General features: G+C 42.1%; 1 protein-coding gene across 2 annotated transcripts in view; it reads left to right on the plus strand.

The window, feature by feature from the left end:
- Positions 1 to 17,145, plus strand: part of adhfe1 (alcohol dehydrogenase iron containing 1) — a 203,121-nt gene that overhangs the window by 184,472 nt on the left and 1,504 nt on the right. For both annotated transcript variants that reach the window (XM_060905933.1, XM_060905934.1), the window contains 7 exons: positions 3,795 to 3,872; positions 4,045 to 4,150; positions 4,308 to 4,460; positions 5,586 to 5,684; positions 5,870 to 5,948; positions 6,177 to 6,273; positions 16,964 to 17,121. In XM_060905933.1, coding sequence (XP_060761916.1) covers positions 3,795 to 3,872; positions 4,045 to 4,150; positions 4,308 to 4,460; positions 5,586 to 5,684; positions 5,870 to 5,948; positions 6,177 to 6,273; positions 16,964 to 17,121 — 770 coding nt within the window. The remainder of the gene's footprint in view (positions 1 to 3,794; positions 3,873 to 4,044; positions 4,151 to 4,307; positions 4,461 to 5,585; positions 5,685 to 5,869; positions 5,949 to 6,176; positions 6,274 to 16,963; positions 17,122 to 17,145) is intronic.

Genomic DNA, 17,145 nt, shown 5'->3' on the forward strand with positions numbered 1-17,145 from the left:
GTGTTTATATATATATATATATATATATATATATATATATATATATATATGTATGTGTGTGTGTGTGTGTGTGTGTATATATATATGTATGTGTGAGAGAGAGATTGAGTGAATTGTGGTCAGAAGTTTACATACAGTGACATGAATGTCATCTTGGATATGAATGTCATGGCAGTATTTGGGCTTTCAGTAATTTCTTTGAACTGTTCTTTTTCTGTGGCAGAATGTACAGCATACATATTTTTAAAAAAAACTGACTAGAATTTGGTGCACAAGTTTTAATTTTCTTTGGGTTTTCTGAAATCAGCACAGGGTCAAAATTATACATATATGATCAAAAATATACATACAGCACACCTAATATTTGGGTAAAATGTCTCTTTGCAAGAGTCATCTCATTATCTCTAGCCACTTTATCCTGTTCTACAGGGTCGCAGGCAAGCTGGAGCCTATCCCAGCTGACTACGGGTACACCCTGGACAAGTCGCCAGGTCATCACAGGGCTGACACATAGACACAGACAACCATTCACACTCACACCTACGGTCAATTTAGAGTCACCAGTTAACCTAACCTGCATGTCTTTGGACTGTGGGGGAAACCGGAGCACCCGGAGGAAACCCACGCAGACTTGGGGAGAACATGCAAACTCCGCACAGAAAGGCCCTCGTTGGCCACTGGGCTCGAACCCGGACCTTCTTGCTGTGAGGCAACAGCGCTAACCACTACACCACCGTGCCGCCTGCTTTAGCCTGCTTTTTCCTCCACAATCAGCTCTGATGCATGTTTGGGTTCATTGTCCTGTAGTAGCTCCCAGGTTGTGTTCAGGTTTCTGATGGTTTATGCTGAAGAATTCTGAGGTAGTCCTCCTTCATTATTCCATTCATTTGTGCAATGAACTAGTTCCACTGGCAGCAAAACAGCTCCAGAGCATGATGATATATATAATATACATACATACACACACACATGTATACATATATACGTGTGTGTGTGTATATATATATATATATATATATATATATATATATATATATATATATATAAAACCCCGATTCCAAAAAAGTTGGGACAAAGTACAAATTGTAAATAAAAACGGAATGCAATGATGTGGAAGTTTCAAAATTCTATATTTTATTCAGAATAGAATATAGATGACATATCAAATGTTTAAACTGAGAAAATGTATCATTTAAAGAGAAAAATTAGGTGATTTTAAATTTCATGACAACAACACATCTCAAAAAAGTTACCACTGTGAGACATCCCCTTTTCTCTTTACAACAGTCTGTAAACGTCTGTGGACTGAGGAGACAAGTTGCTCAAGTTTAGGGATAGGAATGTTAACCCATTCTTGTCTTATGTAGGATTCTAGTTGCTCAACTGTCTTCGGTCTTTTTTGTTGTATCTTCCGTTTTATGACCCGCCAAATGTTTTCTATGGGTGAAAAATCTGGACGGCAGGCTGGCCAGTTCAGTACCCGGACCCTTCTTCTACGCAGCCATGATGCTGTAATTGATGCAGTATGTGGTTTGGCATTGTCAGGTTGGAAAATGCAAGGTCTTCCCTGAAAGAGACGTCATCTGGATGGGAGCATATGTTGCTCTAGAACCTGGATATACCTTTCAGCATTGATGGTGCCTTTCCAGATGTATAAGCTGCCCATGCCACATGCACTAATGCAACCCTATACCATCAGAGATGCAGGCTTCTGAACTGAGCGCTGATAACAACTTGGGTCTTCCTTCTCCTCTTTAGTCCAAATGACACGGCGTCCCTGATTTCCATCAAGAACTTCAAATTTTGATTCGTCTGACCACAGAACAGTTTTCCACTTTGCCACAGTCCATTTTAAATGAGCCTTGGCCCAGGGAAGACGTCTGCGCTTCTGGATCATGTTTAGATACGGCTTCTTCTTTGAACAATAGAGTTTTAGCTGGCAACGGCGGATGGCACGGTGAATTGTGTTCACAGATAATGTTCTCTGGAAATATTCCTGAGCCCATTTTGTGATTTCCAATACAGAAGCATGCCTGTATGTGATGCAGTGCCGTCTAAGGGCCCGAAGATCACGGGCACTCAGTATGGTTTTCCGGCCTTGACCCTTACGCACAGAGATTCTTCCAGATTCTCTGAATCTTTTGATGATATTATGCACTGTAGATGATGAGATGTTCAAACTCTTTGCAATTTTACACTGTCGAACTCCTTTCTGATATTGCTCCACTATTTGTCGGCGCAGAATTAGGGGGATTGGTGATTTTCTTCCCATCTTTACTTCTGAGAGCTGCTGCCACTCCAAGATGCTCTTTTAATACCCAGTTATGTTAATGACCTATTGCCAATTGACCTAATGAGTTGTGATTTGGTCCTCCAGCTGTTCCTTTTTTCTACCTTTAACTTTTCCAGGCTCTTATTGCCCCTGTCCCAACTTTTTTGAGATGTGTTGCTGTCATGAAATTTCAAATGAGCCAATATCTCATCTCATTACCTCTAGCCGCTTTATCCTTCTACAGGGTCGCAGGCAAGCTGGAGCCTATCCCAGCTGACTACGGGCGAAAGGCGGGGTACACCCTGGACAAGTCGCCAGGTCATCACAGGGCTGACACATAGACACAGACAACCATTCACACTCACATTCACACCTACGGTCAATTTAGAGTCACCAGTTAACCTAACCTGCATGTCTTTGGACTGTGGGGGAAACCGGAGCACCCGGAGGAAACCCACGCGGACGCGGGGAGAACATGCAAACTCCACACAGAAAGGCCCTCGCCGGCCCCGGGGCTCGAACCCAGGACCTTCTTGCTGTGAGGCGACAGCGCTAACCACTACAACACCGTGCCGCCCATGAGCCAATATTTCGCATGAAATTTCAAAATGTCTCACTTTTCACATTTGATATGTTGTCTATGTTCTATTGTGAATACAATATCAGTTTATGAGATTTGTCAATTATTACATTCCATTTTTATTTACAATTCGTACTTTGTCCCAACTTTTTTGGAATTGGAGTTGTGTGTGTGTGTGTGTGTGTGTGTGTGTATATATATATATATATATATATATATATATATATATATATATATATATGAGTGATTCCACGCTTATGGGTACTGAAATGGGGACATTAACTTATTCACCTAAAACCATTTCTTTTTTTACCATCAGGTCACAAAACATGTAATCTTTAATGAATGATATGTTAAAAGATAACTTTAATTTTCTGAGATGTAATAAAAACATTTATATGCCAAAGTCAAGCCTATGAGTTCCAAAATGATGTCTGTTACATTACTTCTGTTACAATTGTCCATCTCGCGTCTGTTACAAATTAATTACAATCTAGCTATATACCATGTTAATCTTATTGAAATAATGTGTATGTTTATTCTACTACACATGTTTATTAATTATATTTGCTAAAACATCACCTTCCTATGTTTCAAAAAGTAATTCTACATTGTTAAAATTGAGAATATATATGTCCACAACACTTCTGTTACGTTCTGACTTTGGCATATGTTTTTATTACATCTTAGAAAATTAAAGTTATCTTTTAACATATCATTCATTAAAGATTACATGTTTTGTGACCTGATGGTAAAAAAAGAAATGGTTTTAGGTGAATTTTTAAAAATAAGTTAATGTCCCCATTTCAGTACCCATAAGCGTGGAATCACTCATAAATATATATATAAAACTGAAAACTGTTTCAGACAATGTAGAATCATTTAAAAAGAGCTATAAGCCTTTTCTATGTTATAATGTTTAGTGTGTGTGTGTTTTATCAGTTCCCACTACAGCAGGTACAGGGAGTGAGACCACAGGTGTAGCAATATTTGATTTTGAAGACCTGAAGGCCAAAACAGGTGTGAGTGAATTACTTAAAGTAAATTTTATTTTCAGTTTAAGCTTCATTTTAACACTTGCAAGCACTTGTGGTTTTATTTTTCATTTCACTTAAACTAGGAAAGATTTAACAGTTTACATTTGCCACTATTTTAGTAGAATTTAACTTTCTTTCATGCTGTCTGTTTACAGGGATAGCAAGTCGATCATTGAGGCCTACTTTGGCAGTGGTGGATCCACTACACACACTGCACATGCCAGCCAGAGTGACTGCCAACAGTGGCTTTGACGTACTCTGGTAAGGCTCAGTGCACACTGTGTGCATCTGTGTGTCATTACCAAGGTTCTGGAATTCTTTACATCTTTTCTCATGTCAGCCCTTGCTCACCTAGTCTCTCTCTCTCTCTCTCTCTCTCTCTCTCTCTCTCTCCCTCGCTGCCTGTCACCTCCAATAGCCATGCATTGGAATCCTACACTGCTTTGCCATATAACATGAGGAGTCCGTGTCCCACCAACCCAGTCACCCGTCCTGCTTATCAGGGCAGCAACCCAATCAGCGACGTCTGGGCAAGACATGCCCTCTGTATTGTAGCCAAGTACTTAAAACGGTACATCTAAGTTCAAGAGTGTTATAGTCCTAAATAAGAAAGTCTAGTTTGGATCTATCTTTCTGCCTGACTGACTGACATTTACTTAAACTGCGCGCGCACACACACACACACACACACACACACACACACACACACACACACACACAAAGAGGCATAGTGTAGCCTGGACAGTGCTTTCTTTTGGCATTGACAATTTCCAGAGGATTGCAGAAGACAAAGTGCATTAGCAAGGGCATTATGCAGATGAATCGCATCCAACAATGACAATTATTTGAGGGTAAGTTTGTTCCAAGTTTCTGGCAGCTGATGTTTCCTGAACACTTTCCTGCGTCATAAAATTTAAAGGACCAGCATTACAGCTGTTACAAAGTGCTGATATGGATGCTCCTTCCAAAGGTGCTAAATAACTATTCCTCACAGAAAACTTCACCACATCAACAACTAAACACTTAAAATCCATTTATGTAGATTGTCCACCAGAAGATTCTATTTAAGTGATTACTATAGACATATCATCATTATTAGAACAAGTGTTAATATAAATCTGGGATTTATTATGCATTTGGAAATTAATCAACACTTTCTGACCAATCAGTCAGGAATTCAACTGGAATGTGGTGTAAGTGCTATTATTAATTTGTGCAATGAATAAAGTACTGGCTTTTCTTCTCTTAAAATAACTAATGACTTTTTCCCCTTTCATGAATTGGACTTGTTTTTAAGACACTGCCCAGCACTGTTACGCTATACCTCTTTAACCTGTGGTAGTTAATGGTACTCTGTCCTCTGTAAAGAGTGTCCACAACCATTTATGGTCAGTCAACAGTCATAGGTTTCTGGTTTTATTTCCCCAGACACACATTAATGGTATGGAAAAACAAGGCTTGCCTCATCATTTCTATTTATTTTTTAAACAGAATGCTAACTTCTGTTTTCACTCTGTTTCTGGATTTTATGGTGTTGTAGTGTAACATAATGCAAGAAGAAGATTTGGCAAAAATAGCAATACATTTTTGGATTACCACTTAATCTGGCCAACATTATGCACAATTATCTGAGCTGTCTTTTTCAGGTAAATAAAATGTATGAATGTAACTATCATACTTTATGTGTGTGTGTCAGAGCGGTGCGTAATCCAGATGATGTAGAGGCACGCTCTAGCATGCACCTGGCAAGTGTGTTTGCTGGAATTGGCTTTGGTAATGCAGGAGTTCATTTATGGTAAATCTTTTCATTTGCATATATAATTTAGTTATAAATTTAATCCTTTTTTTCAACATAAACGCTAAAAATAAATTGTACCAGTCTTCAAAACTTTCCTTTAATTCGAAATATTGGCCAATACAACAGTAAAAAAAAAAAGGAAATCACAATGCTTTATCACATCCTCTGTTCATTTATTTCAGTCATGGAATGTCATATCCTATCTCTGGGAACATCAAAACCCATAAAGCTAAAGGATACAGAGTGGACCATCCATTAGTGGTGAGCATAGTCATAAACAATAAGCAACACTCAAACTGATAACATAATGGTCTCCAGAATTATAAGTATCCTTCACTTGAGTAAAAGTTGAAATCATTTAACATACTGTGACTCTTAAATCATTTATGTCTGGCGTTGACATACTTGTGTTAAAAGTTGTTAGTGACTCTATGTGTGCAATGCTTCCTTTTTTCCCCAAATGTTTTTGCATGTGGGCGATACTTGAAGCCTCATGGCCTCTCTGTGGTTCTCACATCTCCTGCTGTGTTTGCCTTCACTGCCTGCATGTGCCCAGAGCGTCACCTAGAGGCAGCAGAGATACTGGGTAATGGATAAAGACAGACACTTTTTTTTTTTATTGCACTTTGTAAACCTGGGGTAGGTTTCCTGATAACGTTGCACTTTAGGGCTAAAGAGCGAGTTTAAAGATGCTCTTAAGCGATGAATGTTGTCTCTCTATGTGGTTTTCCTGAACTCGCTCTTAAGAAGGAGTCTTCAGAGCAACTTTGCTGAGCATCTTTGCAATGCACGTCCTCGATATAAGCATTAGTAGATGCTAAAGGCATTTGTGCACTAGTAGGTTTTTTTTTACCAAAAAAAACAATGAAATATAAGGTGTTTGTTAATCATCATTAAGCATTACATATATAAGGTGGTAATTAATAATTGAAATTATTTTACATTTTTGGACAATAACGTTTTTTATCCCGAGCATAGTTTTTAATTAAATATACAACCGTTTACATAAAATAATGAGCCCGTAATAAACTAAATAATTAAGTAAATGTTTTCCCTGTGCTCGCTCATTTCCTTGTTACCTAATCATGCAGTTATGATTATTTCAACTGTTATCAACAATGCCAAGTTGCCAAATGTATGTTTGGCATGAGGTGCAGAAATGTCTCATTTATAACACTAAATTAGATAATCACTTGTCTAATGGAGTTATGTTTGATTAAAATGTGGTGAGATCAGTGTGACATTACGACAGTGTGGGAATAAGGAATTTTAAGCAGACTGTCACAGGACAGACAAGTCTGAAATGTTGTCTGTCCTTCCAAATTTCAGCCTGTCCAAATGACGGGCCAAAGGCCCGGAACAATGCGGCCAGGTGTCCAGGGCCTGCCTTAGGGAAGCTGAAGGACTTTAGATGCCTGGAGATGGCTTCTCGGCTATTTTCAGGCACATTATTGTGATCTTCAAAGGCCAAATTACACTAGACATTAGTTGCTAATTACACTACAAATTGAATATAATTTACAAGAAAATGTCAGAAGATTCAAGAAAAACATGATTAAAGTTATACCCAAGAAAACAATAGTGCACACAGGTCAGTTCCATGTCGAAAAAAAGGAAGGGGACAAGGATGTTCTAGTTGGTTACAAGTTACTGGTACTCATATATACACAATAGTGCTTGAAAGTTTGTGAACCCTTTAGAATTTTCTATATTTCTGCATAAATATGACCTAAAATATCAGCAGATTTTCACACAAGTCCTAAAAGTACATAAAGAGAACCCAGTTAAACAACTGAGACAAAAATATTATACTTGGTCATTTATTTATTGAGGAAAATTATCCAATATTACATATCTGTGAGTGGCAAAAGTATGTGAACCTTTGCTTTCTGTATCTGGTGTGAGCCCCTTGTGCAGCAATAACTGCAACTAAATGTTTCCAGTAACTGTTGATCAGTCCTGCACACACCAGCTTGGAGGAATTTTAGCCCATTTCTCCGTACAGAACAGCTTCAACTCTGGGATGTTGGTGGGTTTCCTCACATGAACTGCTCGCTTCAAGTCCTTCCACAACATTTCGATTGGATTAAGGTCAGGACTTGGCCATTCCAAAACATTAACTTTATTCTTCTTTAACCATTCTTTGGTAGAACGACTTGTGTGCTTAGGGTTGTTGTCTTGCTGCATGACCCACCTTCTCTTGAGATTCAGTTCATGGACAGATGTCCTGAAATTTTCCTTTAGAATTCGCTGATATAATTCAGAATTCATTGTTCCATCAACGATGGAAAGCCATCCTGGCCCAGATGCAGCAAAACAGGCCCAAACAATGATACTACCACCACCATGTTTCACAGATGGGATAAGGTTCTTATGCTGGAATGCAGTGTTTTCCTTTCTCCAAATATAATGCTTCTCATTTTAACCAAAAAGTTCTATTTTGGTCTCATTGGTCCACAAAACATTTTTCCAATAGCCTTCTGGCTTGTCCATGTAATCTTTAGCAAACTGCAGATGAGCAGCAATGTTCTTTTTGGAGAGCAGTGGCTTTCTCCTTGCAACCCTGCCATGCACACCATTATTGTTCAGTGTTCTCCTGATGGTGGACTCATGAGCATTAACATTAGCCAATGTGAGAGAGGCCTTCAGTCACTTAGAAGTTACCCTGAGGACCTTTGTGACCTCGCTAACTATTACATGCCTTGCTCTTAGAGTGATCTTTGTTGGTCGACCACTCCTGGGGAGGGTAACAATGGTCTTGAATTTCCTCCATTTGTACAAAATCTGTCTGACTGTGGATTGGTGGAGTCCAAAGTCTTTAGAGATGGTTTTGTAACCTTTTCCAGCCTGATGAGCATCAACAGCGCTTTTTCTGAGGTCCTCAGAAATCTCTTTTGTTCGTGTCATGATACACTTCCACAAACATGTTGTGAAGATCAGACTTTGATAGATCCCTGTTCTTTAAATAAAACAGGGTGCCCACTCACACCTGATTGTCATCCCATTAATTGAAAACACCCAACTCTAATTTCACCTTCAAATTAACTGCTAATCCTAGAGGTTCACGTACTTCCTGTTCCTACGGCCCCAGCACCTGAAGGCCAGAGTAGTTTTGGCCGAGCACTGTGCCCACCTCACCAGATGAACTTGTCTGTCTTTGTAAATTCTGGGGGGGCATGTGTAGGGGCACCGCATTGTTCATAATTCACAGCCAGCTATTAGGTGTTCAATTGAAATGATTGTTTCTGTCATGTCCTGCATTACCTGTTGAGTCGTTGTTTTGCTCTTTACTGTGTCGCGTTATGATTACCTCGGTTGGCACATCTAGACTTGGCATAAAAAACTGACATGCAGTAAGTTTTGAGAGGATTAAAGTTTTCCCGAGTTCGGGCTTTTAAACCTATCCGCTGTGTCTGTGTCTCCGCACTGTGTCAACACCTTTACACATGATGACTTTTAAAATGACTCAAAACTAGACATGGTAATATCATTTGGCATTCAGACTAAAATCTGCTGGACTAGAACTGAGAAAGTAGAAGAAAATAAAACCTCTATTAAAATATAAATCTACATTCGCCAAAGCATACGACTGTGTCATTCTTATTATGAATTTAAAAAAAAAACGCACGTAATAACTATTGATTGGCAGTTTGGCACTTAAGCTAATACTGTACTGCAAAGTTTCATGTAAACCGACCTCTTAATCAACCAGCTGAATCAATCAGATACTGTCAACCCTAAAACAAGCAAGCAAACAAGCATGCACAACTTTATTCATCACACACTTGTGAAAGTTCCTCTATGCATTTAACCCATCTGAAGCAGTGAACACACACATGCACATACACACATGAGCAATGAGCCCACACATATTTCGTGTACTATTTGGGGAGAGGGAGGTGCCTGTAAATTTTGGCGGGGCTGGAACCTTCAGTGGCCGAGTTATGAATTTTTAAAGGCTGTGTCACGGGCTGAGCTGTGACGCTGACATAGCGTGCAGCGCGCAGGCAGCTATTTGCCGGCATTTTTAAATCACTGCTGTCCTGTTGCTATTCTCATTGCCACCACTGTATGTACTGTTTAAGATCTCTTTCATATTGTCATTAATCACCATTTGCCATAGATTAATTACGCAGGGCCAAACTTAGTTTTTAGAGTGCAGGGAAAGGCCTACCGGCACTTCTAGATGGCTATTGTTTGTGCATCTGACTCATTCAAAATATTTGCTTAAAATAGTCATTTTCATTCTTCATCTGTATAATCTTTGTCTAGTATCAAAAAGTAAAATAATTCACACTGGCTGTTAAAAACTTCATGTATTGGTTAAAACTTTTGTTATTACAACTCCGGTAACAATTCACTCACCAGGCATTCAAAACGTACTTCCGTGCCTCGTTTGGAGAAACAGATGGACTGTTCCACTGGGGGGGGGGAATAGAGGGGTTTCCCAGGTTCTTTGTGGGGCAGCCCATTGTGATGAGGTGTTTTAGGGGTAATGACTTAAAAGCCATTTTGAGGTTCAATAAGGTATTTTTGTGCATGTCAGTTATTGTATGTATTTTTGTGTTATATGTTTTCTTATTTGGTAATAATTATGTTGTTGTTTAGTTAATTGATTATTTTTGACAGTGGGGCTATCCCGTGGGTGGGGCTACAGTTAGCAATGCTCTATATTAGGCCCAAGAGCCTCAGTAGGTCAGTGTTGGTGGTGAAGTGAACATGTCTTGTTAATTTAAGTTGCTCTTGATAGTGGTTCAGGGTCTGAGGACTTAGCCTGGCTATTTATGCTTGTTTATTTTTGTTTTGTACAGTTTTTGTTTTTGTATATTTTTTCATGCACATTTGTCATTGTAAATATTTGCACATTTGTAAAAAGAGAAAAAGAAAGAAAAAATAAACTAAGCCTTTTCGTTGAAAACTATTTGGTCTCCTCCATCTTCTCTGCTGCTGTGGCTATCCTGCCACATTTGGTGTCAGAAGTGGGATCTCAGGAGATAGGCAGAGAGGAGACGAAGAAGCCAAGAAAATGACTTTGAGGAAAGACAAGAAAAAGCTTGGCGAAGAAGAGGGAGTAACAGGTGGCGCCACAGAGTCTACGGTACCTGCTCCACAACCTGATATGGAGGATACAGCTCTTGGTCATCTGGCAAGGATGTTCGAGTCCTTCATGGAGGTGCAACGGGCCAGAGATGAGCGGCTGGAGAAGGAGTCTTCGAAGCAAGCCCACCAGTTCCAGGTCCTGTCATATCAGGTGAACCAACTGCAGCTGGATGCAGAGATGGCTCGAGGAAGGGCAAACATGCCCGTTCCTTCAGAGCAACGGGTCCTGACACCTGAACCACCACTAGAGGCCGCCAGAGGAGGGAGAGGCTATAAATCAAAGATGGCTAAGCTAGAAGACTCTGATAACATTGAGCATTACTTGACCACATTTGAAAGGTTAGCCACTGTCTTTGAATGGCCAAAAGAGGACTGGGCTGTTCACCTGATTCCACTGCTGACTGGCAAGGCCCGCAGTGCCTTTGTTGCCATGGATCCAGATAAGACCCTGGACTATGATTGCCTGAAAGAAGCAGTGTTGGAAAAAGTATGAGATCAGCCCAGAGAGATATTGCTTGCAGTATCCTAGAGACCAGTCCAGATGAGACCCCGCAGGAGCTTTACATCAGACTCAAAGATCTCTTCTGTAAGTGGGTGAAATACGACCAGAACAGCAAGATGGCCCTTATGGAGACCATGGTGCTGGAGCAGTATCTGCGCGTGCTCTATCCAGAGGTGAAGACCTGGGTTAAGGAGCATAACCCGGCAATGGCAGCAGAGGCCGCCTAGCTGGTGGAGAACTTTGTGTCAGCACACCGAGGCCCCAGGAGGTGCCGTTATGCTGGAGTGCTTGATCGTCAACCACGGGGTAAGTCTGATGGTGCTGGTCGAGGAGTCGGTTCTGATGCTGCTCTTAGTTATAAAAGAACCCCACCACCCCTACCCCCAACCAGTGCTCTGTTTAAAGGCATCTCCTGTTTTAATTGTGGTAAGGAAGGTCACAAGAGTCCCACTTGCCCCATCAGAAAACCTAAGCCCGGCTATCTCTGTTATGTCCCCCATCCCACCTCACCCTTTAAGACCCAGCAGAGCAGGGACCCCATTTTTAGCATAGAGCTTAATGGAAAACCTGTTACAGCCTTGGTAGACACGGGGTGCTCACAGACATTAGTTCAAGCTGGTCTAGTCCCCCTGGAGTTCAGAAATAGTAATGACAAGCTTGCCATCTTTTGTGTGCATGGTGATCGAAGTGAGCTCAACACAGCAGATGTGTATGTTAAAGTAAGTGACCAGACATACTTGCTTAGGGTAGGGCTAGCAACCAAGCTCCCTTATCCAGTACTATTGGGTCAGGACCTCTCAGTGCTACCTGAGCTAGTAAATAGGACTGCATGGTGTGGTGTTGTCACTAGAGCTATGGCCAGGGAGCAGCAGCAAGCAGATGTGTCAGAATTGCCTTTCTATGGGGAGGACATGGTAAGGGAGCCCACATGCACCAGGGAAGAAAGGTGTGAGAAGCGCAGGCAAACAGTGAACCAGGTGGTGAAGCATTCAGATATACAGGCTGAGTTAGTGGAGCCCCCCAGTTTGACTGCTGAAGACTTGATGTTTAAAAGCGATCTTACTGAGGAACAGTGTGTAGACCCCACCTTGGGCCCATTATTTAGGAAAGCTGAGGATGGTTCTTGCTTTGTTCCTGTCTTTGGGAGAGAAGGGTATATAATACAAAACAACCTCCTTTACAGAGTGAACAAGGGTTGCAATTGGTGATTCCTCAGAAGTACCATGAGCAAGTGCTGGAACTGGGGCACACTATACCCTGGGCTGGACACTTGGCTTACATGAAGACCTTACAAAGAATAAGTAAGCGTTTCTATTGGCCAGGGCTTTTTGCAGAAGTGAGAAGATATTGTAAATCTTGTCCCCAGCGCCAGCTATTTGGAGGCAGAGGCCTCGTACATGCTCCATTAGTTCCCTTGCCAGTTGTCGACATTCCTTTTAAAAGGATTGGAGTAGATGTTGTTGGGCCCCTTGAGAGGAGCAAGTCAGGGAACAGGTTTATTTTGGTTATCTGTGATTATGCCACTAGGTATCCTGAAGCATTCCCCCTGAGAGATGTTACAGCCAAATGGGTAGCAACAGCTATGCTACAACTCTTCTCTAGGGTAGGCATACCCCAAGAAGTGCTAACAGATCAGGGACCAAACTTTGAGTAAGACCTTAAGGCAGGTGTATGATCTGTTAGGCATCAAACGTATCAGAACCACTCCTTACCACCCACAGACCGATGGACTTGTTGAGCGGTTCAACCAGACCCACTTGAACATGCTCTGGAAGTTTGTGGCGGGCAGTGGGAAAGACTGGGACCAGTGGCTACCCTACCTCTGTTTGCATACAGGGAGGTTCCCCAGGCTTCTACAGGGTTTTCCCCCTTTGAGCTTCTATATGCACATCAGGTTCGGGGCCCACTGGATGTACTAAAGGAGACCTGGGAAGTTGAGACCTCAGGCCAGACTAACGTCATTTCCTATGTGCTGAAGATGAGGGAAAAGTTTGCAGCTGCATCCACCTTGGCACAAGAGAACCTGCAGAGGGTGCAAGGCCGGCAGAAGATGTGGTATGACCAATCAGCCTGGGTTTGCTGCTTCCAATCTGGTGACCAGGTCCTGCTGTTGTTGCCCAGCTCTGACAACAAACTGCTGGCAAAATGGCAGGGGCCCTATACGGTAACGCAGAAGATGGGACCGGTGACTTATGAGGTCCACATGCCAGACCACCGTAAGAGGCACCAAGTCTTCCATGTCAATATGTTGAAGGAGTGGAGTGAGTGGCCGGAACCACAGCCAGAAGCGCCTGCCATGTTCATCCGAGCGGTTGAAGAGGAGGAAGAGTACAGTGAACAGTACCTGCCTGGTTGTGAGGAGGGGAGCAAGCTGGACCTTACCCACCTGTCAGAGGACCATCAGCGGGAACTCTGCAGCATCCTGCCAGAGAGACTCTTCGTGGAGAAACCTGGACGGACGGAGCTGGTAGAACACCGGATTCTTCTGAGGGATGAGCAGCCAGTGAGACAGCAGTCTTACCGGGTTCCAGAACGTCTGCTTCCTGTCCTGAGGGAGGAGTTGGACATGATGTTGCATCTTGGCGTGATTGAGCCCTCCTTCAGTGAGTGAAGCAACCCCATCATCCTTGTGCCCAAAAAGGATGGCAGACTGTGGTTTTGCCTGGATTTCAGGAAGGTCAATGCCCATGCCAAGTTTGACCCTTACCCCATGCAAAGGGTTGATGACCTGGTCGAGCGCTTGGGCAAGGCCAGTTCTTGACCACTCTTGACCTTTGCAAAGGATACTGGCAAGTACCTTTAGTGGGGGACTGCAAGGAGCTGACTGCTATTAGGACCCCCTTTGGACACTTTCAGTTCACCGTGCTACCATTTGGGTTGCATGGGGCACCGGCCATGTTCCAGAGGCTAATGGACAGGGTCCTCAGGGGGACTGAATGCTTTGCTGCTGCCTACTTGGATGATATCATCATCTATAGCTCCAACTGGGGGGAGCACTTGCAACACCTGCAGCATGTCCTCTCCTTGGTAAAGCAGGTGGGCCTGACCATCCATCCAGACAAGTGTGCCTTGGCCAGGGAGGAGACTGCCTACCTGGGCTATGTGTTGGGCCGAGGTGTTATCCAGCCCCAGGTGGGGAAGGTGGAGGCCATTATGGGTGCAGATCGCCCAACCACCAAAATGCAGGTACGTTCCTTTTTAGGTTTGGTGGGTTGGTACTGGCGCTTTATCCCCAATTTCTCAGAAAAAGCGGTGGTGCTGACCTGAGCTAACATGCAAAAGCCAGCCAAACAGGGTGGAATGGACTGAGGCGTGTGAAGCAGCTTTCAAGGACTTGAAGAACTCTTTGTGCCAGGAGCCTGTGCTCCTCAGCCCAGATTTTGACAAACTTTTCATGGTACAAACTGATGCCTCTGAGAAGGGCTTAGGTGCTGTGCTGTTACAAGGGGACCATGGACAGCTCCGACCCGTGGCTTATATAAGCCGCAAGCTTCTGGGAGTGCAATTAATCAATCGTGGAGAAGGAATGCCTGGCTATAAAGTGGGCATTGGACTATTTTAAATACTATTTTTTAGGACGCAAATTTGTATTAGAGACTGATCATAGAGCATTGTCTTGGTTGGGCCTAATGCCAGGATCACTAGGTGGTTCTTGGCAATACAGCCTTTTGAGTTTGAGGTGTTATACCGGGCTGGGAAATTGAATTTTACCGCTGACTTCCTGTCTAGGATGCCACTGGGGGCAACTTTAGAAGGGGGGGGAAATGTCACGGGCTGAGCTGTGACGCTGACATAGCGCGCAGGCAGCCATTTGCATTTTTAAATCACTGCTGTCCTGTCCTGTCGCTATTCTCATTGCCACCACCGTATGTACTGTTTAAGATCTCTTTCATATTGTCATTAATCACCATTTGCCATAGATTAATTATGCAGGGCCAAACTTAGATTTTAGAGTGCAGGGAAAGGCCTACTGGCACTTCTAGATGGCTATTGTTTGTGCATCTGACTCATTCAAAATATTCGCTTAAAACAAAGTCATTTTCATTCTTCATCTGTATAATCTTTGTCTAGTATCAAAAAGTAAAATAATTCACACTGGCTGTTAAAAACTTCATGTATTGGTTAAAACTTTTATTACAACTCCGGTAGCAATTCACTCACCAGGCATTCAAAACGTACTTCCGTGCCTCATTTGGGGAAACAGATGGACTGTTCCACTGGGGGGAAATAGAGGGGTTTCCCGGGTTCTTTGTGGGGCAGCCCATTGTGATGGGGTGTTTTAGGGGTAATGACTTAAAAGCCATTTTGAGGGTTCAATAAGGTATTTTTGTGCATGTCAGTTATTGTATATATTTTTGTGTTTATATGTTTTCTTATTTGATTTATTATTTGGTAATAATTATGTTGTTGTTTAGTTAATTGATTATTTTTGACAGTGGGGCTATCCCATGGGTGGGGCTACAGTTAGCAATGTATTAGGCCCAAGAGCCTCAGTAGGTCAGTATTGGTGGTGAAGTGAACGTGCCTTGTTAATTGAAGTTGCTCTTGATAGTAGTTCAGGGTCTGAGGACTTAGCCTGGCTATTTATGCTTGTTTATTTTTGTTTTGTACGGTTTTTGTTTTTGTATATTTTTTCATGCACGTTTGTCATTGTAAATATTTGCACATTTGTAAGAAAAAGAAAAAAAATTAACGAAGCCTTTTCGTTGAAAACTATTTGGTCTCCTCCGTCTTCTCTGCTGCTGTGGCTATCCTGCCACAGGCTGTCTCAAACCAGGGCTCATATTAATGTTTTTGGTGAGCAGCACTCACATGGGGGTTTTGGAGGCAAATAACGGGCTGAGGTGGGGTTATAGTGCACTGTGCTGGTTTGAAAGGGCTCGGAGAGAGGTAGGTGCCTGTAAATTTTAGTGGGGCTAGGACCATCAGTGGCTGAGTTATGAATTTTTAAAGTCGTGTGTGCAGGGGTCCCCTGTTTCACAGGCCATGTTATGACATAATGTATGACATAAGCCCAGTGTAACATTTGGAAGAAAATTGGAAGTAGATTAGACCCATAGCTTTAAAAAAAAATTTTCATGGGCCCATATGGTTTGATTCATTTGAAATACAGATGGACACATTAAAATTATTTTTTATCAGCCATCCAGTCTGATGCTTTCAAAATACAGATGGACAAATGTGAAAATTACCAGTCAATGTCCACCGATCCGGCCTTATTTCCCACACGATATCCATACGTAATTCCATAATATATTGAAATATATTCATAATGTTTTGTGTATATTTAATAATTAACTCTATGTACTTGCAATATACAAGAAAAATAATTTAACCTATGGCAGTAGATTCAACACCAGTTTCTGCCCGTTGATTTGTGAGAGCCCCCTGGAGGCACATGCGCATCCTGTGTTTTCAGCTGTGAGGAGAGGCTCTTTGTTGTGAAAGAGTGATCCAGGTCCATCGTAAATTAAGAATGAACTAAAGTACTACTTTGGCTACGACATTGTTTGGGAAAACCATGTTAGCTGAAAACCATGCCTCTTAAGATGAGGCATTTAAAGACACTCTTAGCCTTAAGAGACTTTTGGGGAAACCCACCCCTGACCCTTTGTGTGGGTCTGGATGTGTGAATGTAGATATACATGTTTGTGTGTGCGTGTGTGGTGGTAAGGTGCTGATGTAAGAAATGTGAAGACAGAAGATGCTGGACAAGTGTTGGCAGACATACTGAGGAACTTTCTGTATGACCTGGAAGTGGAAGACGGCTTGTCTGAAATTGGCTACAGAAAAGAGGACATTCCTGAGTTGGTGAAGGGAACTATTCCTCAGGTTTGTCCTTGTCTGCCATTCTTT

This window comes from Neoarius graeffei, chromosome 23, assembly GCF_027579695.1.
Source record: "Neoarius graeffei isolate fNeoGra1 chromosome 23, fNeoGra1.pri, whole genome shotgun sequence".
In the NCBI taxonomy this organism is placed as follows: Eukaryota; Metazoa; Chordata; class Actinopteri; order Siluriformes; family Ariidae; genus Neoarius; species Neoarius graeffei.